Genomic DNA, 26,560 nt, shown 5'->3' with positions numbered 1-26,560 from the left:
AAGGAAGGGAGAAAGATACGAGGGTGGGGAGACACACCTGAGGGGGGGAGAGGGAGGGAGAGAGAGAGAGAGGGGCCAGAGGAAAAGAAGCCAAGAGCCAAGATGCACCTTTAAAGTCTTGGCTCCCGGTCATCAACTTTCTCCAGATAGGCTCCGCCTCCTAACAGCCTGTCCAGCTCTGAACTCATGAACCAATAGGATCCTTGATGTTTAAGTCATAACAGCCCATCCCACTCCATTCCAGTGCTTGCATTAGGGTGACACACACGGAACACTACCCATGTGATCGAAGACAAACCTAGGGGTCTGGTTTGCCCCAAAATTCACCAGACCCCACCCTCTCCCATTCTTCCCAAAAAAGGCGTTGGAGGAGCTGTCCACTGATCATTGAAAAGGTGTGTCGAGGTGTGAGGAAGGCCATGTGGAGAGAGTGGCAGTGGTTCTTGAAAGGTGGACTTCCGTAGGCAAAGATTGGGTGATGGAGCACCTCAGATGAAGACAGAAATGAGAGCATTTTTAGTCCAAGTGCTTGCTCCACCTTGGAGAGTGGGTCATAGTGAATAGGTGATAAGGGCGATAAATTAAACTCAGACCATGAGAATAACAACAGGTAGTCTCTTGTTTTCCTGCCAGGTGTGGTGGCAAGTGTATTAATTTAATCCTCAAAAACCCTGTAAGATAAATATTATTGTATGTCTATATGACAGCTTCTCAGGAGCATATGAGTAGTAAATGATAGGGATTAATTTCCAATCCAAGGTTATCTGACATAGAAATGAATGAACTGAACCTCCTTAATATATTGGAATTCTGAGTTTTAGGTTGCTAGCCCACAAGATAGCGTTGAACGTTTTGATTTAAGAGTGTGCTTAGATAACGTGCACTGGATGTAAGAGGATGATAATTTCAAAACTAGTGTTTGGTTTAGGTTACGGTGGGAAAATACCGAAGAGGCAAACTATGCAGCTGAGAGAGGATAGAACTGGGAACTGGTACGGATGTCCAGATCTAAAGATGAACAGGATGTGGCCCTGATCTAGGGGGCTTTTCACGTCAGGTTTTGAAGCACCCAGAAATAAAGTAGTAGGAGCTGCTAGTGCTGCGTGCGAGTATGCAGGTGTGTGTGATGGTGCTGATGATGGCACGTGGACGGGACTACATGCAACTCTCGAGTCCTGTAAGGAGGAGCAGTGACTTCATCGTGGAGGCAGCCCGTGGAATTGAAGGATTTTAAGTAGAGGAGTGATAAGAGCTGACTTCAATTACTTCTTAAACATAATTTTTAACACTGGCAAGAGTAGTGAATCAGTTTCCAGGTTTGCTTCATTGCCTGGTGCTCTCACCCTGTCTTGGTCCTTAGACTGTCAGAGGTACTTAGCAGCCTTAATTAGCTTTTAGTGCATTGTTTGTATGCTGATTTTTCCTTCCTTTGTCTTTATTCCTACTTACAATTCCATTTTCCATCCATCCTTTTTGTGGATGCAGAAAACCAGCCAGGATTAGGACGGGTAACTGAGAAAGTTTTAGGGGAAAAACAACTACAGATGAGTGTAGGCCTGATGTTTATTTGGGTGTAGATTTTGGTGTTCTTGTGAGTACCTGAGCCTGTCTCAGTTGATCTCTTGTTCTCAACACTACCCAGCTAGGAAATAGACCACAGGTAAAATCATTGGAAATTATTGGTGTGGCCCAAAAGGCATTGAAGCTGCCAGAGAGACACAAAAAGGCCTTTGTGTTCCCATGGGAATTGAGCCTGGCCATTGGTTTTTGCCAGGGGTTGAGAACCATCAGTGCTGCTGTGCGAGCCATCTACGTCTGGACTTGAAATAAGTGTTATCAGGCAGATGTGCCTTCCTTTACCCCCAAAGTGTCACCATTCCAAGAGATCGCAGACGGATTATAAATGTCTGTATCCAGCAACTTCACGTGGTGACTTGTCAGTGCTTGTAAGACATGTAAATGTAGTGGCATTTGGCCTAATATGTGAGCACTTGCAAAGAACTTTTTATGTGCCAGGCATTTTACCATATATATTAACACATTTAATGGGCACCGTAATTACAGAGGCGGATGTTGTTGTGTATGGTTACAGGCTGCATGGTGTCCCCTTTCCCCACTTTCATATGTTGAAGACCTGATTCCCCAAGTGGTTGTTTCTGGAGATGAAGCCTTTACAGAAGTGGTGAAGGCTGAATGAAGTTTTATGAAGCCTTACCGATTCTAGTCTATGGGGACACCGTCCTGGTAGGAGGAGACTTCAGGAATGGGCATGCGCGGAAAGGAGCCCAAGTGAGACGCGGTAAAAGGCAGCCACCTGGAATCCTAGGAGAGCTCTCAGGAGAAACCAGCCCTGCTGGGTCTTGTTCCTGGCCTTCTAGGGTCTGAAACTCTAAGAAGATTAATTTCATGTTCTAGAGTCTCCCAATTTGTGGCATTTTTGATGTTGGTCCTAGTAGACTAGTACACATTTGATGGGGAAATGGAGGCCCGGAGAGGGTGAACAACTGATTTAGTACTGTGTAGCTAGGAAATGGTAAAGCCAGGATCCGAACTTGGGGAGTGCGATCGGAACCCAACATTAGTTCCATTATTTTATTTTATTTATTTATTTTTTTGGTGATTGAACTCGGGTCCTTGCACTTGCGAGGCAGGCGCCAGAACCACTGAGCTAAATCCCTGGCTCCGGTTCCATTACTTTTGTTAAAGGCTGCCTGTGTAGTGTATCCCTGGTTATCATCTTTGGGGAAAGATCTTTTTTTGAGAACGTTCAGGAAGAAAGAAAGGGGAGAGAAGAGGAGAGATGACTCGGATTAAATTGTTCATGTTGTTACCTAAGACTGGTGAATCCAGATCTCGCTGATGATTTAAAAATGTTTAATATGTTTTCAAACATTCTGTAAAATACGGTATCTTTTGATACACAAGCTTCAGTAAGTCCAAAGAAATAGCATAGCTTTAAAAATGCAGTACGGTGACCAATGAGGTTACGTTGTAAGATCTTTCCTGAAGATGCACATAAAGAATGAATCTAATTTCTCATTCTTTATGGCTGAGTAGTATTCCATTTTATAGAAAAACCACATCTTCTTTATCCAGTTTCCAACTGATGGGCAAATGGGCTGTTTCCAAGTTAGATTCAGTCATAGGAAGATGGATACATATTGAGGATATACTCCTAAGTGAAATAAATAAGTCACACATGTGTAAATACCGAATAGTTTCTCTGGTGGGAAAAACTATAATAGCACCTAGGATCCTAATGAGATAACTGACCATGTGAAATAGGAAGAAAAGGGCTAAAGGTGTAGGGAAAGTAGGAAGGGTAGGGGAAAGCTAATAAGGGAAAAGAAAAAATATGAGAAAATGAAGAAATGGAAATGAAGTGTTTGTAAATGAGGAGGGGAGGAGGGGGCGAAGGGAGGGCAGGGACAAGGGGAAAAAATGAGAACCAAGACCTGTCATGTAAAGGTAGGTGATCCCAATAATGAACGGAATTGTACTGTATACCTAAAATGGACCCATAAACTCAAAAGAAAAAAAGAATGGGTCATGTGCACATTGATGTTGATATTGCTCTGGGAAATAGTACAGCTCATTCCTGAGCATCTTAAACATTTCCTGCACATTTGCATTTGTGTAGGTTGTAGAGGAATAACGAAACTCAGAGCAAGAACTTGGACTCTTCCAGACTGTCATTCCAGTGCTGTCCTTAAACCACAACAATTTGTGCACTTTGTGCTGAGCCTTTTTGTAATGTGGGATCTGTTACACAGACGTGGGCACAGATTAAAAGAATACAATTAGATTGTACTGACTGATTAATATACTTGATTTTATGTTCTTAATTTTATAGGCTTAAGATAACTGAATCATAAGCATAGATTAACTTCTGAAACCATGTAATAATAGGGTACTTATTGTGATGGAAACCAGAGTATCTGCGTCCTTTCTAAGTGAGGCTGACTTCCAGCCTATGGACTGACCCATTATTGGTCACGTGAGCAGCACTCCTCTTACCAAGGTCATGTGAGCAGCACTCTTACCAAGGCCAGAGAGGGCAGGAAGATGACCTGAGCTTTGCTCTACATAAACTGCCTTTGGAGTGACTGAAGGAAAGCTTTCTACTGTGGAACCACTCTGTGAAAATACATTCTTTTCAAAATAAAACATTTGTCTTTGGAAGTTACCTTATTTAATATGTGAAGGTGTAGTCCGTCCTCTATTCGTAACACTAAAATTGGTTTTTGTGGAAATATTTTCAAAACTCTGGGCTTAAGATCATGGAAAGTATATCAGAGAATCACATGAACTCTGGCTTATTTATTTATTTTTTTAGTATTTTTCTCATGCCTCTGTAGAGCAAAATACAGGAATATAAATTATGAATAAAGGAATTTATTCCAACATAGAATTTTTTGTTTCTTATAAACGATCAATGACTCTATATCATCATATAAATTTTTGTATGTGAGTCTACTTTTTCTAGTTTCAAACCATTTGTTAATGAAGGCCCAAAGAAGATAATTATACTGTCCATATAGCCAAAATTCATTCATATTTTAAAAGTTCACTTTCAGAGTTTGAAAGAATTAGAAGATATGTGAATTTATTTGAGAAACTTCATTCCATTCCTCAAATGTAGATATGATGATATTCTCCTCGAATGACATCTCCTCAGTGCCTACTCCCTAATGTGCCAAATCCAAGCCACCTATCCATAAAACCAAATGTACATGTGAGGAGTTTGCTCTGAGCATTTGAATAAGCCTTTTCAGATGTAATTAGCCAGCATCCTCAGCGTGAAACGTGAAGTGGGACCACTGTGTCAAGGATGATTATTTGTATTCGGTATTTTGCAAATAGCATATTCTACGGGATCCCAGACCTGGCAGCTGTGATTTGTGGATGCCCAGTATTTATTGCCCATTCCGATGGATCCAGATGTTGCCTCAGTGACAGGTGTGTATGGTACACGGCCTTGGTCTTGGAGTGGCTCTCAGCTTGATGCTCCGTTGTCCCATCCTGGGTGTGGAAAGCTGAACTGCAGCAGGAACATAGGAATCTCGCCCGAGCATTTCTGAAACCTGGACTGAAAGGTCATCCTCTTAAGGATGGTGAAAAGCTGTATGACTTCAAATGTGAGACTCTTCATTTCTGCTTTTGTCTGAGCTGGTTTGTGTTTGATTTCTTTCCCAGGAAACAAAAGTTCATAGTCACTTCAATGGAACCACTTGTTCTGTGTTCGTATTTTCTCCTCTCTGTTTTTTTCTGAGGTAGGCAGAAATTATTTTAAATAATTATTATCACAGTGTAGAGAGAATTTGGTTTTCTGCTTGTTTTCAACTTAGTATATCCAATGATCACATGCTTCTTTTCCTAGATCTTGTCCTTAGAGTTGCCATAAAAACCTGTGATCCAGTATCATAGTTTATATTAATGTTTGATCCATGTTAAATGTCGATATTTTTGGGCTGGGGATTTAGCTCAGTGGTTATGCTAGCTGCCTCATAAGCGCAAGGACCCAAGTTCAATCCCTGGTACCAAAAAAAAAAAAAAAAAATCAAAATTTTCTTTTGGGCCATTTTCATCATTTAAGATATATTAAAATAGTACGAAATGTTCTGCTCTTTTCGTAGTATCCCCTGGGTCATTTTCTACGAAATGGATTACTGTGGAAAGATGCTACTATTTAATGAACAAACATGGATTTTGGACCCCCAATAAAACCCAGCACAAATCCAAACTCTGCCAGTGACCGTCAAAGTGGTATTGGTTAAATAATTGTTTGACTTCTTAGTTAAAATGAGGCTAATGATGTCTATCTTCTGTCCTTGTTATAAAGGTGACCTGAAAAACGGTATGTAGATTTTCAAATGTGTGTTCAGCACCCGAGGAAAATAGCTGACCATTCCTCACTCGAGAAGGTAGTTTCCATCATTACTTGTCTGATTTTGTTCATTTATTCGTTAGTAACGTTGCCAGCAGGAACTCAGTTCTGTTCTCTTTGGACGCTGCCAACCTTGCTCTTCTGTTTCTGTGTCCTTCCTGTGTGGAGATTTCCTTTGAGGAGGCACTCCACTACCTCACCTGGAATCTGCCCTTTTGTTCCTCACTGGGTAGCCACTGTTGCACAGAGAGTTCTTTTGCTTACTTTGATCATCTCTTTTCTTTTCTGTTCCTTTATGTAACATAGCCACACATGTGCCCTGTCTGTGTCTCTTCTGCATGACTGGAACCTGGCCTTTGGAATAATCTGGATTGCTGTGAAGTAGGCATCTTCTGCGTGAGTGCCCTGCCTGCTCACTGGGTGACTTACTACAAAACAGTATGAATGTTTATACCTTGCCAAAATGTTGTCTCCTTTCCACTCTATTCCCCGCACTCCCAAGCCAACTGTTGGCGATCTGATACCAGCAGAAGAGTAAATAGCACCATAGCTCAAGACTTGATGATAAACAGTGTTTCCATGTGCTGTTACATGCAACTGGTCTAAATTTGAAACATCAGTGCATAAATTATTTTAAAAACGTGATTATGTGTTGATCACAACAAAGCCATGGGTTAAGGTATTTTATAGACTACTGGGTACCTCTGATAATTTTCATAACCATAGCTATGGTATAGGTGAAGTATAATTACATAGCTCATATTGATTTGTGGGGAGTGTTAACATTTCATATAATCTATATTTGTTCTACCTGGATCATTTCTCATTTTACTGTAGGTTCAGAGACCCCTCTTTAATGCTTTTGACCCTGTGCCCATCCTGTTAGGATCGTTTGCTGGTCAAAATGGTACTCTAGTTTTAAGGATACTTGCGTTTTTTCTGAAGCAAATTAAAATTACAGGAGTTACTTAGGGTTATAGATTTGATTTGTACTTTCTGAAAAGAAGGAAATAAGTTTTAAAATGTGCTTCAATTTGAACAAACCATGATAATTACAATTTATTTCTGAGGCCACTATTTGAAAAAATATAAAGGGGAACAATTTCTGTTGCTTTTTATTGCATCTCAGAAGTATAACTCAGTATTTTCTTAACTTTTTTTTGTTCTAAAGGTGAAACCCAAAGGAACTGTACCCCTGAGGCATATCTCTAACCCTTCTTATTTTTCAAGAAAGAATCTTGTTAGGTTGCTCAGCCTGGCCTCCAATTTACAATCTTTCTGACTCAGCCTCCAGAGTAGCTGGAATTACAGGCGTTAACCACCAAGGCTGGCCAACACTTTTGTTTTTAAAACAGAGCATTAACGAAATTTACACGGGACTCAGATTTGCTTTTACAGTTTACTTTATGAGATAAGTCAGGAAATAGTTTCTTCCCCTAGTTTACTTCTGACCATGGCAACAGATATATGTTTGTATTACCACTTGGTAGCTGGCCCAAAAAGGGTGAAATTAGCATTAGACACTTTACTAGCATTAGTCTTTTTCAAATTTGCTGAAGCTAGTATTAATTTATTTAATGCATTAAACTAATAGGTCAAAGTTCAATGAAGCTTAATTCACTTGAAGATTTAACTAAGGTTGCAAACAGGTTTTGAAATAATCTGTAGAAAATATTACTTCCTAAAATAATCAGACTGTAATTTTACCGTTAGAAGTTAAAATGAAGTTAAGAATTTATTTGAGGCTTCCTTAAGGAATTTATTTATTCCATCTCTAGTTAAAGGTTTCTAGAGAAGGAGGTAGAAGGAAGGATTAGTGGAACCAAAACTCCATTGTTGGGAAAATAGAGAGTTCCTTAAAAATTACTCCTATTAAAACTAATTTATGGCCATAATTTCGGACTGAGGGTGATGTATGAGCAGTGTTTTCCCCCACTTTGTTTTACTCCATAAACATGGTGACTGTGGCGTGTACATCTCCATTTTCTCAGTACGTGTGTTTGAGGGGCACCATGGGCAGTAAATAGGATGCTCAGATTCTGGGGGGAAACTGGGGGTGTGTAATAGAGCCATGACGAGGGGAAAATGAGCTGAAAAGGAAGTGACTGACCCTGGAAATTATTAAAACATCCTTCCCAGGATGTCATTACCAAATCTCGGCTCCATTATTTTTAGAGAAAAGATAAAATCTATGCACACCAGCGAACAATGGAAACAGACGTAATGGACTGGTGGGCTTCGCGTATCCACATTAGCCTTGAGCTTTTCATGTGAAATTTCAGCATAATAGTTCAAGGGTATTCTGAAGTGCCCAGGCAGTGACTCTGGCGACAGGGCAGAGAGTGAGTCAAGCTGTGTGCACGGTGACCCCCCATCTCCCCCCAGACACTGGAGAAACATTCGAGTGCCTTTAGAAGGTTAGACACGCACGACTCTGTTTTCTTTTCTGTTCCCTTGTTTACCTTTATGAGTAAACAGTTACTTTTACTTTGTCTCCATGTTTTGTTTTGTATTTGGTACCAGGAATCGAACTCGGGCCCTTGAACTTGCAAGGCAGGCAGCGGAACCACAGAGCCAAATCCCTGACCCTGTTACTTTTAATTTTGAAAGAGACTTATCCTCAGTATCTCCATGCTGAAACTATGAATTTATAATCCTAGAGGGGAAAGATCATTTTAAGGAAAGAAAGTAAGAAAACAATCAAATTATATTATTTTTCAAATTTTTATTAGAAGCATGCTGTGTTTTGAACACAGTGGCAGACGTGAATGATGAGTTAGAAGAATAAAACAAGGTAGAAAAAACTACTCTTGTGTAGGAAATTACATTGTTTTGGAATTATTTTTATGAAAGCCATGTGGCTTTAAATTTTTTTTTTTTTTTTGCTTTTAATCACTGAGAGGGGTAGAAGTGATACGAAAGTGAGTCAGTAGGATAAAAAATAAATTGGCAGAGAAAATATCACTTGGAGCCTTTACAGTGTAGTAATGGAAGGCTCTGCTCAGAATTTAAAAAATGAATAGTAAATGGAGAAGTTACTGGTCTCAGCACTGACAACAGTACTGCGCAGTGAAAAGACCAAACACTGACAGACACCTTAGCAAAGCTGGAGAGAATCCGGGTCCGGCCCTTCCTTCGCTGGCGCTCGGCAGGATCCAGGCGAGGGTTCCCAGCCGAGCTGGGTGCCTGGTCCGTCCGTGCTCTGACTCCCCCTGTTGCTGTCTGCGGCGGTGAGCACTGCTCATTGGCTCCCAGCCTGCATTTGCAGAAGACAATGCTGTCTCCTGTCAGGAGAATTCCCAGAAGGGAGCATTCAGCCTAGAACAATGCGTGTTGGTGTCAAGTCCAAGAGGGAATTTTCTGTATTCTCACACCTTGTCTTTTCTGTCCCCTGGCTGACAGCCGAAGGCCACAGGGTGGCTTTTGAAGAGATCCTCGCTGTCTAAGGTTTGGTTGTTTAGTCCCCCGACGGAAGTGCTTCTCAGCATCTGGAAATATCCAGACTGCAGGTTTGCTCATTGCCTCTGTGCCGAACTCGTCTCCTGAAGCGTGTTTCCCTTTGTCTCTTCTGAGCCGACACACACATTCTTGAAATGAAAGCTCTGTTTCTACGCCTCAATGTCCCCCACCACATGTTTGGTATCCGTGACCACACAGGAAGGACTTTGTTACTGTTTCAGTCGTGTGAGTGGTACACTGGGGCTAAAACCGGATGCATTCCACGCAGAAGGAAGTTCGGGAAGAGGTGGACAGAGCCGAAACCCTGGGCGTGTGTTCGCTTCCACGGGGGTGGCCGTTCCAGCCCGGCTGAGTCACTCTTTCCTTCACCTCTTCAAGAGCTGGGGAATGTTTTCCTCGCTGTTCGGTGTACACGAAGGTCATAATCGGGCCCCGGAGTCCGTTTGCTTGTTTAAATTGTTTGGGGCAAATGTGAAAAACAAATAACATCCACACAACCCATGTAAGTTGCTAATTTGCGTGAGCACCTGAGATGCTCACAGGCACAGTTCGTGCCTTCATTCTTACCCGTTCATTCGGTTTTAACGGCAGGACACAATTTAAGAATACATATGAAACCAGAAGAATGCATTTTTTTAAAAGGACTTCAGAACACACGGCGTCATTTGGACTTTCAGATAGTTTTTCTGTCTGCAGTTGGGGCCGAAAGGCGAGCCTGTTTGCCTTGGAATCGACTTCCTCCTTCTCAGGCTACACAGGGCAGGACTCTGTGTTCAGAGTGTGGGCATCGCTGACCCCCAGGTCCGAGGTGGGGCAAAAGTTCCCTTGGGTGTTATCCTGGCCTCTGCCTTCAACCCTGTGTGGAAACCAGAGTCCGTCACTTTACCTCTTTGACACTTAGTTTTCTTCAGGTTAATGAGGTGTTAAACTGATTACAAGGTGCCTTTATCTATCTCGTAAGATAAACCTAAGGTGTGCTTTGGAGCTAGGGATTTATTTAAATTTATGTGTGAAGAATAAGGCTTTGGTCTGAAATGACATTTAAAATCGAAGAGGAAAAGATAGATCAGAGACAGAAGTGGCAGTTTGGAGAGTGTTGAGGGTGGAGAAGAGAGTTGAAAATAACTCAATGTATGAGGCCGGGGACTGGAAAAGCACAAGAAACATGGACAGTTTCAGGGAGTGTGCTCACGTTGGCCTGTTGTGGGGCGAGGACGGGCTCAGTTTTAGCTGTCAGCCCAGCAAGCTAGGTGTCCTGCAGGCATCTGGAAGAACAGGCTTGAAAGGGGAAAGGGAACCGGAACTATGAGGGCCACAGGGCTCTCAGCGGAGCTGCTGCGGGAGGAGGGGAAGGAGGCTCTCTGGCTTGAGGCTCTGGACTGGAGCAGGAGCCGGGCCACCTTGCCTTTTTTAAGAAGCAAAATATGGTAAATGGGAGAAGGTTGACAGTACCCAAGAGTGAGAGAAAACCACTCAGTTTGGTTATGGGATTGTGGCTGGACTCTGGGTACTTAATAGGAATTTTATTATTATTATTATTATTATTATTATTATTATTATTATTAATTATTATTATTGAAGTGGAAGGATTTGGGAGGGATGGAGTTTATAAGAATAGAGTCCTTATTTTTCTCAAAAGACAGAATACAAAAGTTCTTGTAAGTAGGATCATAGTGTTAAGTAAAATTCGAGACACTTCAATTATGTGCTAAGAAAAAATGAGGGGCTCTTTTTTTCCTTTTAATTTGCCCTTCTGTGAATAATTAATAATCCTGTTAGTCATTCTTCTTTCAAATGCTATCTGCCCTGTACTCTGCTTTCTACTCAAATGAAGCAAATCTCTCTCCTGGGAGGCAGAGAGAGAAAACCCACATGGGAAGCCTTCCTTTCTCCCACACTGACGATAAAACCACAGCCTCTCAGGCTATGGCTGCAGGGAGCCCCGGCCTGCTTGGTTTCCATACCGACCCCCTAATTTGCTGCCTGGATTAAAACAGATTCCATCAGAGTGAGATTTGGAGCTGGAGCGGGATTGAGAAAATATAAAAATTTATGACTGTGATTGCTTCAGAAAGAAGAGCTTCAAGCATGATTCCTAGTGATAGCTAAGATTACTTAAGTCTCCTAAGTTTTCACTCCCTAAGTCTCAGTGTTGGAACCATTTCAGAAATAAAGCAAGAGTTTGAAAAATCTGAGACATCCATTAGTTGTGATACGTTGCCATGAGAATCATAATGCTATAAAGACACTGAGGAAAGTGCCCTAGCGTACCTGGACTGTGGGGCACAGGTGAATACCGCCGCAAGACCGGAAGTCTTCTGGGCCCCAGACCATAGGGGATTCACGGGGTTAGTTTATCTCTGGCTCTGTGTGTGGCTCTCTGGGCAGGACTGGGGCCTGGGTGCATTTGAGGACGCATGGGGTGCTGCCGGGTGGCTAAGGGGAGGTTCCCATAGAGGTGAACGTGCAACTCACCTGTTAGTCTAGAAGAGAAAGAGCTGTAAGAAAGGACGGGCAAATTTTGTATGTCAGGGTTGTATTTCCTAGTAGTATGGCTTGACCTATGACTGTGGGTACTTCTTAATTTGCTTGCAAATTAGCCTGCCTTTAAAATTGCTTTACTGGTTTTTTTTCTAGCTATGATTCTACTTGTGTGGGAAAGTGAAAAAGAAAAGTGCTGTGAAAATCTTCTATTAAATAGCAGACAAGACACAATCATCGTCTTTCACTAACAAACAAACCCATATGTATTTAAAATCCTCTCATTCCTACCACATCAAAAGTAAATAAAAAAGGAAAAGAGTGGCCTGTATCCATTCTCTTTGTTTTGCAGTATTATATTGTTTGCAATTGTCAGGGTAAGGGCATGTTAGGGCTCCATGAACACATGTTTTACAGTTTTGATCCAAAATGGGCCCCAGAGCCTCTTGTGTTTGGATTATGGCATCTGGTGGGAAGAGGCAGGTCATGGGGGACGTGACGTGGAAGTATATCTGTTTTCCTGTTCCTCCTTGCTTGCCGTGCTTTCTGGCCACCCTGATGGGAGCAGCTGTCCTCTGCCCAGGCCCTTCTAGCATGTGGAACCATGCAAAGACTGAAACTCGGGAAGTGTGACCCCAAGTAGACCTCTCTTTCTTTAAATTGTGGGTTTCAGGTGTTTTGTCCCAACTATGAGGAAAGTGTCTAAGATGCCATGCAGAGTTGAGAGAGGAACAGTAAGCAGGTGTCACCACTCCCAGCACAGGTGTATTAAATAGCAGAACAGGCAGCACTTCACCTGGGACAGGGCTCTCAGGCATAGGGCCAGCTGTAGGCCAACCCAGGGAGGGGGCAGACAGGCGGGGCCTGAGTACTGCAGGTCATTCTGAAAGTAGCAGCTCTGGGAAGAGAGGTGTGGGTAAGGCGGAAGGCGTTCTCCAACCACTAGCGAAAGTGTGAGCTCTGCCGCTCTTTCATTTGTGCCCTATACTTTTCCCCTGCTCAGTATTAATAGTGAAACAGTGTTTCCCTGGATGGTTGGATTTCCTAGGTTCGGAGTAGGTCGGAATGCCACACCCTACGCACTGTTTTTACGAAGGCAGCGTGTACAGAGCTCCTTCCCAGGTTCCTTCGCTCTGGTGGCCGTGGCAATAGTATTTGGAGAATGACAGAAACGCTCTGTTTTCTCCCCGAATGCTTCAGCGTGGTATAGTGTGTCTTCTTTCAGATTTAGGAAAAGAGAGTGGTTTTTCTTTTTTCAAAGTGTATTTTTTATTTTTTTGGTACCGGGGATCGAACTCAGGTCCTTGCGCTTGCGAGGCAGGCCACCGAACCGCTGAGCTAGATCCCCGGCCCTCAATGTGTATTTTTATTGGTGCGTGTCAGTTATGCAGAATTCCATCCGCGCAGACGACACCCTCTCATCCTGTGCACCCCTCGGAGCCCACATTCCCTTCCCTCCTATCCCCCATCTCCTTCCTGTCCTGAAATAGATTCCTGTGAAAATGCCTTTTATTTAAATATATTTAAATAAATATGCCCGTTATTTTCACCAGCCTTGCTGTTCCTTTACAAAACGTCTTCTTTTGTTTCTGTTAGTGCACGTCTGCAGTGCACGGCGACTCTTTCCTTCTGGGGAATCGGACACCACATCTCCTTTCCTTTCCGCTCTCCCCATCTCTCGGGCCCCTTGCCATTTGCGAAAGATTTCTCTCCCGGTTTCCTGTTATCTACTTCCGCCCACTCTCCCCATCTCTCGGGCCCCTTGCCATTTGCGAAAGATTTCTCTCCCGGTTTCCTGTTATCTCGTTTTTAGTTTGCTCTTCAGATTATTTAGATGTTGGGTTTCTCTTGGAAGCGGAGCCATGTTATACGCCGAAGCTCATGTTTCTGATTTCTTTCACGTAACATTATTTCAAGGTGCATCCATTTTCCTACAAATGACGTCAGTTTGTCCATGAAGCAGAACCACTGAGCCAAATCCCTGGCCCGATTTAAGTTTACCCAGTTGCCTTCCAGACCAGTACTCCACTGTGTGTACTTAGCGCCTTTTCTTTATCCATTCCCCTGTTTGTGGACACATCGGCCCCTTCTGAGATTTAGCTATTATGAGCTTTGCCGTTATAAACGTGGGTATGCACACATCACTGTACTATGATGTCTTGAATTTAGAGAGACACCTAGAATGGAGGTAGCCGAATCCAGTAGAATTTCAGCTTTTACTTTTCTGAGGATTGTCTTATTCTTACTGGGAAATTTTTTAAATTTTGCGTGTCTACATTGTATATCTCAGTATTTTGTGTCAGATTTTACAAACATCAGTGGCTTGCTACATATTTTTTTACTTTCTTAATCTTTTTGAATGAAATAGGTATATGTAACCCTTTATTGATTGCTTTAAGTAATATTAGTTGCTATTTGTTCAAGTTTATTCATTTTGCCTTCCTACCACCTTTTTTTTTAAAAAAAAAATTGATATAGAGTCTCACTGAGTTGCTAAATTGCTCAAAGCTGGACTCAAACTTGTGATCCTCCTGCCTCAGCCTCCCATAGTGGAGGGTTACAAGCTAGTTCAGTAATGCCTGGCCTTCACTCTGGTTGAAGTTTAGCTTTAAGACAGTAGTGTAGATTATGGAAAGAGATTGCTACTTTGTGGTGAATGGTGAGTGTAACCAGGAAAATAATGTTAGTTTTTTTTTCTCTGAGCTGTAATACATCTGCTGCTTCTTAAGGGCAAGCGTGTATCCTTTCTTTAATAGAATTTGGTAGCTTCCTGAAATAAATTGTCTTGATTTATTTGCCCAAAGCTTGTTACTTTTTCTGAAATTTCACTCAGGTCAGCATCACATCAAAATGGGTAAGTGGTTTTATTCTGCTTGACTTTTTGATTACTTTGACTTCATAAAATTTGAAAATGACATTTTAACATTTTATCGCCTCTTTCAAAAAAAATTCTTGGGAAACTAAACAATGAAAAAAAATCCGTATTTTACATGTTGGTGGTGTAACAACGTAGCAATATTTTATTTTTTCAATCTCAAGATTGGTTATAAAAATCAGTTCAGAACGAATCAAACTTGTTGAAATTTACCATCGTCTAGATCTTAATATCACAGGCCTGGAGTTCTGTAGGAATTAATCACAGACTTTCAGGCTTACAAAGTGCTAAACCTAAGAAATAGGGACACCTTTGCTGAGTCAAACCAAAATAAAATTATATTTTCTTAATCATAAACGAAAATAAATTGTGGTAAATAGACTACCATGCCATAGTAAAAAGTTTGAAGTAAAATGAAATCTACATATTTATATACTTACTGCACGGAGCCTACTTCATTAAAATGATTTTTATGACTCTCCGCTGCATTATTTATGCATGTTTAATCCAAATGTTCATGCCTTGCTGACGGTTAAAGACTGCTTATTTGTGGATTCATGAACCCCAGGAAGTATGATTTCCAGTGCACAGAGCATTGGGAGCGTATTTCTGACCATGATGTCAACTAAGGTGATGTGTTTTCTTTACTGTATTAATTGACAAATAAAAAATGAATATGCCTATATATTGAGTGTGCAGTGTGATGTTTACCACACTAAAATTAATTAAAAATCAATTACTGTCATAATTATTGTGTATGTATGTTTTCCAAAGTACTTTTGAAGATCTGATTACATGCTCTCCATGTAAACTGGGTGGGCTCTCAAATGGGAGAAAAGATGCTGAGAATGTCACCGCAAGGAGGCAGAGAGCAGGGTGGGGGCCTCAGTAGCAGAATTAGAACTGCACTACCTGTGTCCTCTTTAAGGAATGAGTGAAATAATGTCTAGACTAACACAGAAAACGTGTTTTGGCAAATTATGCTATGTAAAAAAAAAAAGTTTTTGGGTACCGAGGATTAAACCCATGTTAGACAAGTACTCTGCTACTGAGCTACATTCCCAGTCCTTTTATTTTAAATTTTATTTTGAGACAGCGTTTCCCTAAGTTGCCAGGATGGCCTTGACCTTGGGATCCTCCTGCCTCAGTCTCCCAGTGTAGCTGTGTTTATAATCATGGGACACTAAGCTTGCCTCCTTTGTGACTTTTTGAAGGAAAGTTAGTTCATCAAAGAAAGAGCTGAGTTTGAAGAAATGGTGGGCTGTGGATGGGAAGTTTTTAGTATCAGCATTAAATACTGTATCCAAACGCTCGGTACTGAGTATTACAATGTCACGTGACTGCAAACCCACTCTTCTCCTAGGAAATGCTGCCCATGCCTTCCCTTCAATAAGTTACAGTATTATTTTCATCAGTGAAATGACGAGTATCCTAGGAATCCCAGCTCAGCTCTCTGCTTCTGATCCATTTAAGATTTCAACCCATGTGGATCCCAAGGGTTGCTTGCTTTGAGCCAGCTTAACAGCAACTGTATTATCTGCTTTTGAGCATGTGTTAAGTTCCCCAATGCAAAAACCTGGTTCTTCCTCTAACCTTCCTTATCCCCAGTCTCCCGCTGTATCTAAAATCGCTCACACCTCTGCCCCCTGCCTGCTCCAACCCTGCACTTGCTAAGACTTTGAAAGTCACCCCTGGACTCCGTGACCCTTGTCCTCTTCCTGGGTTGCACAAACAGCCTCCCCTACTGAGGCATCTTCCCTCTGCTCTCAGAGTGATCTGTGAAGCAAAAATCTGAGGATGTGGTTCCGGGCTGAAATGTTCTCTGACTCCTCTTTGCCAAAAGAACAGAGCTTCAGCTCTTAAATATTTTCTCTGTACAAGTGCTTTTCAAATATGCGATCTTAAGTCTTCCCCGCTGCAACTGTGGTACCTGAAGTACTGGCCCTTATAATCTCATTTTGCAAAAAAGAAAGAGTGGCTGGCCCGACCAGCCTGAAGCTAGATGCTCTGTTGTTTGAGGGTGAGCAGTGATGTTTCCGTGTTTTTAGCTTTAAGGGCAGAGCTGGAGGGTCAACATTGAGAGGGTGGCTGTTATGTGTCTCCATCACTGCTTTCTGAAGAGGAGATTGTTTCAAATTTTATAGAACATTAAGGCTGAAACACTTTGGTTGTTGACCTGTGTAAGTACTAATGGTTCTTAGGCTGTTTCTTCCACTGTGTGGCTTAGCTTCAGTGGAGACATTAGACATGTTTTAATGCATCTGCAGCATTCAAACACGATCTTTTCCTTTCAGGGGTGTCTTTGCTAACCTTGTGTTGTTGACAGTCTGGGTCATAGATTTTGCTGCAGGGAAAATTACAGTGACTCTGAGCTTTGGAATGAATTTATGGCCCTTCTTGCCTGAGGCAGTTGGGAGTTTTCAGTTGCTGTAAAACTTCAAAAAATAAAAACTTTCAAATTTTGATGGGCAGAGCTGTCATTGGCCAGGGTCCTTGAATGTTCCTGAAGCTGAGAGAAGAATCCTAAACCACCCTACCATGGAGTAGTTTTGTGGGTTTGATGAGCCCCTTGGGGAAAAGGAGCTTTCAGGACACCTCAGTTAGAGACCAGGGAGCAGCAATAAGAGGCGGGGGGGGGGTGTTTCCTGGAAGAGGAACATTTGTGCTCCTCTTGATGAGATGGAAACCCCTCGAAAAGGTGGCTTCCTTATTGGCCCATTATACAAGTATGGGCCAAGTTTATTATTTTTTTCTAAGATAAGTAATTTAATTTTTGTTGTTGTTGTTTTGGTACTAGAGGTTGAGTCTGAGGCTTTAGCACTGAGCTACATCCTCAGCCATATTTTTTATTTGTTATTTTGACACAGGTTCTCACCAAGTTACTAGGTTGCCCTGGCTGAGCTCAGACTTGTGATACTCCTGTCTCAGCTTCCCAGAGTGCTGGGTCTGCAGGTGTGTGTAATCTGCCCAGCTCAATTAAAAAATTCTTTGGATTCTCTCAACCTGTTCCTTTACTTTAGGATCAGGTTCTTATTCTTTATTTTCTCAACAAAGCCAGCCTATGGACTATCAGCATTCCTGAGAAATTTTGGGTGTGATGGGTCTGGAAGGAAAGGAGCCTAATATGGATCGCTGTGGGGGATTTGACTGGACCCCGGAAGTTGCAGTCTTGAACGTAGAAATTTTTAGTGATGTTTCCTTGTCTCCTTTTGGCTTGTATTTCTTCGATCTTACCTCAAAGACATTGAAAGTTTTTTTTTTCCTTGCCTTAAAATTAAATTTTGAGGAAAAGAAATCTATGTATTATACAGACACATTTTCCCAACTTTATTTTATTTTTTCATTCAATTCACACCTTACTGGAAGCATGTATCCTGTTTCTTAGGTTATTGAATTCCTACTTAGGTCAAGTGAGTCAGAAAGATTTTTTTCCATTGAAGTATCAGTATCTTCCAGGTGAGGTATATAAAACTTGTATAAATGACTTAATACAAGTTAATTTTGAATTCTTCTGTGTAACAATGCTTTGCCTATTTGATGACAGCAATTGGGTCTTCCTGTGGCATCTCTGCTTTGAATAAACATTCAAGTTCCTCCTACAATATGACATATATAAGTGTATATATATGTGTGTGTAATACATGTGTGTACACATACATATATACAATATATGTACATACACATGCGTTCATGTATTTCTAATCATCCTGTTCTCACTTTGAACTAGACTCAGGTGTATGATTAGATATGCTTCAGTGTTATCAAGGAAAAAAAACCTGGCAGTTGTGTTCCACACAATTACATTTTATCCATTATTTATGGTCTGTACCTCAAGGCAGTGCTTATTGAATGATGATCTGTGGACCTGAAAGATTAGATGGAAAGGAATGGTGTGTGGGTATAGGAAAACTCAAAATTCAGAGGGTACAAACTGTGTTAGGTTTTATTTTTGCATACTTTCATTTTTGGACATCTTGTTTTAGAGACAGGCATGCTCATTCCAGAGTGAAGAAATGCAGGTTTAAGTATAAATTTAACACAATGTTTATTTCCGAAAGTAAGTTTAATATGCTGACAAGTAACCTTCTGGTCATTGGCGTCTTAGGAATGTTTGCTCAGGTGTTCTGTAACCTGAAAAACTTCAGGAACTTTAAAGAATTTTGAGTAATGTCTAGCAACAGATGAGTTATTTAATATTTCTGAACATCTGATTTTTGATCATAAATTGATACCATCTTGGACTATGTGGTACTAGAAGTTAGGGAAATTACCACTTAGCATTCATAACACTGGCGATTGATTTGAGAAAGAATCATCTTTGGATGTTCAATTAGGGGCAGGAAAAAGTTGACAGGGAGCAGAATAATTGTGCAGCCTTAAAAGATTTCTCTATAGATTTTTAATTAATTAGAAGCACAGGAAAATGATAACAGTGGAGAAAGTGAACATCATACTTAGTATCACCAAGGAGGGGCAGGAGTCCATCTGGGGATTATTGAAGTTCAGAAAATAGTACCTCAGAGTTAAGGACTCTGAAATGGCTTCCTGGCCTCGACTCTCGTCCCTCAGGCTCTCCCTGGGAAGCCACAGAAACTAGAATTCATCTTCCCTAAGAAGGGCTGTAGAAACCAAAACTCTTTTTCCTTAGTGCCAGACATAAAACTGAAAAATACTGCTCTGGATTTTCAGTTCCTTTTTGTTTAAGACTTGGCCATGAAGAATTGCTATAGTGTTCTTGTTTCCATGATAGGACAGAAAACCACCCGCTTTTCTGACTTTCAGAAAAGATCTTGTCCTATAGGAAGGTTACACCTCACTTCCTGGGTTTGTTGTACTCTCATCTTGTCAGGAGGACTCATCAGATAGAGAGGAATGGTGTCGGAGTTATATGACCTATGTTCTTCAGAATGGTAGTAAAGTCTTGAAGAACACAAAGACTTAAGTGACTGCTCTGAGTAAAGGTGATTTGGAGGTATGAGTTGGATCTAATAGCAAAACATGAACTGGGTGCCAGTCTTAGACTGAGAAATATGTAGTTAAATTTTTTATTATTGATAAAATTGACATGTGGATATGGACTAGGAATTATATAAGGGATAAGCAATTTTGCTTTTTCTGTAAAAGACCAGATAGTATTTTTGGGTCAAGAAGTCATAATTTATCCCTTGGGACAACAGCACACTTCTACTGTCTTTGTATCCATGCCATGGGTGGTGCAGAAAAGAACTGTAACTGCACAAGCAAAGTTTCATTTCCAACACCAGGTGGATGCCAGATTTGGCCTGTGGTTTCCAAGGAAATATATATGATTGAATTATTAGGGACTAATAAAAAAGCATACTATATGCAGTTGAAAATTTTATTGTCTTCAGATATAAGTTATGCAGGATTATAAAATATAAATGCTAAGCATCTATAAAGAGAGGAAACAAATATGGTTAGATGCTGAAAATTGGTGAATTTGGTGGAAGGCTTTAGGGATTTATTTAGCTTAATCTTGCAGCTTTCCTGTTGGAAATTATTTGAAGAAGACAGATTAAGAGTGTTCTCATACTGAGTGGGAGAGGGGAGAAGACATGAAGCTAGCAAGCCTCAGGGGTGCGCGCGCGCACACACGCACACACACACACACACACACACACACACACACACACACACACACTCTGCCCAGAGCTCTCTCTCCCATCTCTGACACACTCAACCATGCGAATAAACGAAACACATGGCCAGGCTTTGGAGGACTGCTCGGACAGAAGGCAGGACTCACGAGGGACAGACAGAACCTGAGAGGCGGAGGACAGAAATAGGAGCAAAGTCTGAGCAGAAACACCAAATTCCTCCCTCTCTCTGTCTCTCTGTCTCTCTCCTACTCCTGATTGTCTTTTTCTAGTCTGCTTTCTTCCTCTACTTTTTATCTCCCTTTTATAATCTGACACATGGACTCACACGCTTCTAGTGTAGTCTTCACGTCACCTCCACAACAATCATTGCAGAAAAGCCAGAAGCCGCATATTCAAATCACTGAAAACCCAGCGTCAGACTCAGCATGAAGATGCCCAGTGTTTCCTCACACACACTCACTGGGCCTGCCGGACTCTGGCTTGTTGTTTAAAATAGGAAGAGCTGTACTCACCCCAGAGTCCATTTGCCTGGGTTGTTTCACAGCGAGACCACTTTCTTATTCGTTGGCCTGTTTTTGTCTTTTTTCAAAAAGTTTGTTTTGTATCTGTGAAATGCAGTTATGTTTGTAATTTCTTCCCCTTGAGAACTGTCTGTTCTCTACTAGAATATAGCTCCGATCTAGCTCTACTGCCCACTTGGTACTTTTCCCACACACTTCCCGAGAACTCTGTGTCATCTTGTCGCAATCTTATTACAGCCTGTTTTGGGTAACTTGGGTCATATCTAGAATCCTCTGCCCCATTCTTTTCCCTTTTTCATATTCATTTCCTGGCCCGGTTGGTATCTTCTAGAAAGAGTCAAACATCTTATTTTGTTGAGTAAAATTGTAAGCACAAAAAGTACCTCAGTGTGCTCTCCTCTGAAACCTGCATTTCCGGCAAGAGGACCTTATTGTTGGGTGTGTTTGGGATGATGGTTGGGACACATTGCAAATATGTATTCTCTGTTTTCTACAATTGACCTTGACCATGAGTCACTCCTGGGGATGCCAAATTCATTTAAAGCCAAGAGAACATTGTTGCATAAAATTTGCTTTTAAACGATGTCCTTCAGTGATATTTATTGAAGGCATTATGGTGTATTCTGAGGGCATTTGACTCTCCAGAATGTAGCAGGCGGTCTAGCCCTAAGGGGAATATGGATCTAACTTTCCTCCTCTAGCTTCTTTACAGCCCTCCTCTCCATTTGTTTGTTTAGATTTTGAGACAGGGTCTCCTAGGTATTTCAGGCTGACCACGAACTCAGGGCCATCTCTCTGCCTCAGCCTCCTGAGTGCTGGGATTACAGGTGTGTGCCTGATCCCCGGCCCATGTTTTTGAAGAGGTAGCAATTCACTGCACGGTTAAAATCAGTGAAAATGATTACTTGATTTTTTTGGTGTTCTTTGTTTTTGTTTTTTTTAACTGTAGGTTTTAGGAAGTGTTGCCCAGACTTGTTATAGTTTACAGGGACGTTTTTTAGCCCGTTTGTAGGAGTGTTGTTCTTTACTCCAGATAATGTCTTATGGAACCAATAAAGATCTGTTTGTTCGGAATTATTCAAAAGGAAATTCTATACAATATTGATTTGCTTCATCTTGTCTTCTGAGAGGGAAAAAAGCTGCTCCAAATATTTCTAATTGAAGCAGTTTCTTGCTTGAACTTGGTCTTTTGGAAAGACGAGGGAGGATAGGAGAGCAGAGGAACTGCTCGAACTAAATTGAAAGCCAGTAGCTTATTGTGAACAATTTTGTGAACTTCCATCAGATTTATTTTGACATAACTGCTTTGTTAAAATAAAAAACCTAATTAGAAGTTAACAAAATGACCTCATAGGGAATCAGAGCTCAGAGGCCACAAGTGCTTAGCCTGAGGAGCTTCAGAGCTTGAAGGAAACTTAGAACATCCCCCCAAAAAAACCGAGACTCCAGGAGAAGTATGTAATGATTTTAGCTATGTCTCAGGCTGACTATGCATTGGAGAAAAATAAAGCTACCATTTATAGCTGGCATAGTGGTGAACATCTGTACAGCAGCTGTGCAGGAGGCTGAGGCAGGAAGATTGCATCAAATGCAAAGCCAGCCTGGGCTACGTAGTGAGTTCAGGGCCACTCTGAACTACATAGTGAGACCCTGTCTCTGAAAATCAAGAACAAGCAAAACCCCTACAAGTTATGTAAGAGAAGTTGGTTAATTATCCTGCCTGGGGGTAACAAGGTGTATGAAGTTTTGCTTGTTAATTATTAAGTTTTGGGCTAATGATGGACACCAGTGGTACGGCTCTTGTCTAGGAAGTACAAGGTCCTGCGCTTCACCTCTGCACCGCGCGTGCACACACACACACACACACACACACAAAGAGTTGTGAAATGTGCCACAAAGTGAGTGCGTAGTGCAGCACGCATGCGTGACCTCCGTTTCTGGAGGGTAGAATGCAGGTGGGTTTCCTGAGCCCTTGGGGTGTTTTCAGGGCTGGGCCCTTCTGGGGCTTCTAGAGGACCCCAGGCTCCTGACACACAGCCCTTTTGTTTCTAGAGCGCACAGGGTCAGCTCACCCACCCTGCCTCCCTCTTCGAATCCGAGGACACTTAGGCTTACACTGGCTCTACCCGGGCAATCAGGATAACTCCTGGCCTCCATGTTAGCTGATCAGCACTTCATGTCATCTGCCACCTTGTTGCTTCCCTGTCACGTAGCCGACATATGCGTGGATTTCAGGGGTTCTGGGGGTGGTTTTTCTGCCTGCTACAGGCAATCCGAACACGCAGGGTGAAAACACAGGAGTAGAAACAGCTAAAGGCTTATTTGTTTGGGGGCACAGATAGAGGTTTTGGATAGAGGTTTCATCTTCTGTCCCCAGGCCTTGAGTTAGGGCATTGCTTCGAGCTACTCTGGGGTGTCCATAAACAGCAGTAAGGTAAGGAATGGACTGCTTTGGCTTCATTGGATTCAAGTGGTTTCCAGGCCAGAATATGAATTGTTTCGGAGGTAGCTGCAGATTATTGGAAGCTGAGTGAATCAGGCAGGCTCTTGCTGTGCACGATCTTACTTTATTAATTTGCAATCACAGCTTGCCCTGGCATTCATCTAAGCTAAGGATGCAGATAACCTTTTGTTTCTTGATAGGAGGCATCATACACGCTTTTTAGTGAGATAAAATCAGTGGATGCAGGAAAACACTCGTTTATAGTGGACATTTCTATTTTCCCAGTGTAAGATATGGTCCTCGTTTGTAAATCTTGCTGTAGATGTGCTGATCTTATTTTTGTACAGATGGGAAAAGTATATTTGTCCCTGCTGTTTACCAAGTACCACATTTCAAAGATGTGAATTTTATTTATGAAAGGGAACTTTATTGGAAAAAAAAAAACATCCTGTGTTGGTGAAATCAGATACACTGAAACTTTTTACTTTTTACCCTTTTTGAGAAAGTGTTTAAAGTATACATTGGTCTTTTCACCCTTGAAGAGTGTTTTTGTTTGGTATAAAGTTTTGGGAAATCATGGCTCACAGAAATAGCAGAAGTTGAAGTTTTCAAAGGGTTGGGGAAATCTCTGATTTGTAAAGAGTCAAATATTAGATAGGTAAGTAGTCATTAAGAAAAAACCAGGAGTAATAGAAAACTGTGCACATGTCTGAAAATGAGTCTCCCATGAGGAATTTGGGATGCTGTGCACAGAAGTCCTAAACTTGCTGGTGGTCTGGTTTTCAAATCCTTTGCTATAAACCTAGTCCAGAACAATTTTCTACTCATGAAACTTCAATCAGAGATAACAAACTGAATGATAATATAAATATGAACATATCAGCCTGTAAGTCCTCCTAGACATTGTGGCTCTCAGATAGGTTTGTTCTAATGACTGGATCGTCCATTGAAATGTGCATCTTCTCTCTTGCCATCCGCGATGTTGAAAGTTAGATAGAAACTCAAATGTCTCCTAATCACCAGGCCCAGTGCTACATGCTGGAGACAGACACTTCAGCACAGACGAATTTGACCTCTGATCCCATGGAGTTCGTGGTTGGAAGGGAAAGATGCAAATGAATTGGTTAATTCCGCTCTGCAAGGTCTGTGTGTGCGAGGAAAGACAGGTACGTGGTGCTGTGTGCACCTGGAAAAATTCCCCAAAAAGTGATTTGTGAGCACAACAACAAATAGAAGTTCATAAAGATAAGTGGGGTAAAGAAGATGGAGAGGAAAGTGAAGCCTCGGTCAGGAAGAGATAATGGTCACTAAAGGATTGTAACCTAGGGTTAGTAGTGAGAAAAGTGAGTTTCAGTCTCACTAGATAGTTTTGGTTGCACTATAAACTGAAAGGAAGCGGACGAAAGTATCCGCAGAAAGGCAAGGTGAGACTTGTGCAATAATTCCTGTGATAGAAGGTAGTAACTTGGTTAGTGTTTAAGAACATGGAGCGAATGGGCTGGATGTAGAGAAAGTTACAAGGTAACCACTCCCCCACACACCACATAATAATTCAGGTTGGCCCCAAACTCATGGCAGTCCTCCTGACTCAGCCTCCCACATGCTGGGTTTACAGGCCTGAGCCGCCACACCTGGCTCTTTATTTTTGTTACCCAAGTTATAATATTGAAAGCTTCTTTAGTTGTTTTAGTAACTTTCATTTATAGTCCATTCTTAAGTTTTAGTCGTATCGCTGTACTTTAAAGGTGCGTTAAAATTGTGTTATTCTAAGTTTTACTTAAATCTTATTTACATTAAATGTTTCAGATCAAAGGAAAAAATGTGTTCATTGCTTTTAAGCAAATGGTACCTTTCCTCTTGGTTCATTTAAATTGCATGTTCAAGTAATGTTTAGAATGAGCCATGTCACTTTCCTGTGTGTTCATAAAAATCAGTTTTCTTCATCCTAAATTTCAAATGATACATTTTTAAAATGTCCAACCATCTGACCATCCTGCTATCTGTCTCTCTAATTAGTAGGAGTGTAATTGTCCCGTGTTCCTGGTCCCTGTGACATTTCAAAGGCCTGAAAAGCATCCACTGACAGTTGTTACCCTGGGGCCTTTGGATACATAAGAACCACTTTACAGCAGTGGTTGGTTTATTTTCTGGTTTAAAACAGAAACCAAAACAAAACCCCACTACTTTTCTGCTGTGTTTGTCCTTGTCATTCTTGTCCGTGCTGTGGTCTTCCTGGGTTTCAGGACTACCTGGGCAGCCCCTGGTAGGGTGGTCTGATGGGTGAGTTAAACACCGGGGTGTTTTTCTCTTTGTTGAAGTTCTCCTCTTTGTGACATGGCACCGACAGACTCTTGGCAGTGGGTTATTATGACGCCGGATTCATCCAAGTAAACCGCCTTAGTTGCCCAAGCAAGCCCTCCTGTGCCTTCTGTGTGAGAATCATCAGGATTTGCAACCCGGGCAGCCAGCCAGTGCTGTGCTTTAGGACCCCATATTCAGAAGGGGGCCTTCCTTGGGGTTTCGGGTCTCATCGCTGCTGCTCTGAAAGTCTCCCAGTTTTATCTTTGGTTTGAGCTCAGTCCCTGGCGCCCAAGTAGGAGGTGACCAAAGGCTGGAGGCAAAGCCCTCAGCTGCAGCTCCTCTGCCTCCAGGGCTCCAGTGACTCCTGGAATTGCCCTCGAGCACTGCACTCCCAGAAAAGCTCAACTTTCAAATCCAAGCAAGAATCCCATAACAGCTGGAGAGGAACCCTCTCAGGAGAGGCAAAATGTATTCTTTTTCTTGATTTTTTGAAAAAGACCCCCATTTTCTTTCATAGCTATGTGGAAAATATGCAGTTGGCTTTAAAAGTTGTCACTAGTACACTAGTACCATAACATACATTACAGCTGGGCATGGCGGCACAGGCCTCTAATCTCAGGGCTCTGAGGCTGAGGCAGGAGGATCACCTCAAGCTGCAGCCCAGCCAGGGCTGCACAGTGAGTACAAGGGCTGCCTGAACTGCATAGCAAGATCTGGTATCAAAACCCAACACCAAGCCAAACCAGAACAAAATAATGTAAATTTCACATTTGCAACTTACTGATTATATTAAAAATAAGGTACAAAAAAGTTTCCCCAAATTTTTAGTATAATACATGAGTAGTTCTGGTTATATTTGCAGTGCTATGAAATCCTTATATAAGTCATAAAAATAATCAATACCTAGGAATCCTAAGTCATGGCAATTATCTTTCTAAAGATCATGTCCTTTTTTTTTTTTTTTTTTTTTTT

At 41.6% G+C, this 26,560-nt stretch overlaps 1 protein-coding gene across 4 annotated transcripts in view; it reads left to right on the top strand.

The window, feature by feature from the left end:
* The first annotated feature begins 5,799 nt into the window (after positions 1-5,799).
* The window catches only part of Ptprk (protein tyrosine phosphatase receptor type K), a 482,919-nt gene continuing 462,158 nt past the window's right edge, over positions 5,800-26,560 (top strand). For all 4 annotated transcript variants that reach the window (XM_019207690.1, XM_019207689.1, XM_019207688.1 and 1 more), the window contains exon 1: positions 5,800-5,857. In XM_019207690.1, coding sequence (XP_019063235.1) covers positions 5,803-5,857 — 55 coding nt within the window. In that variant the 5' untranslated portion in view covers positions 5,800-5,802. The remainder of the gene's footprint in view (positions 5,858-26,560) is intronic.

This window comes from Fukomys damarensis, unplaced genomic scaffold, assembly GCF_012274545.1.
Source record: "Fukomys damarensis isolate Sample0158 unplaced genomic scaffold, DMR_v1.0_HiC HiC_scaffold_14, whole genome shotgun sequence".
NCBI classification, from domain to species: domain Eukaryota; kingdom Metazoa; phylum Chordata; class Mammalia; order Rodentia; family Bathyergidae; genus Fukomys; species Fukomys damarensis.
The sequence above is the reverse complement of the archived record's forward strand: the minus strand, read 5'-3'. Positions and strand labels throughout refer to the sequence as shown.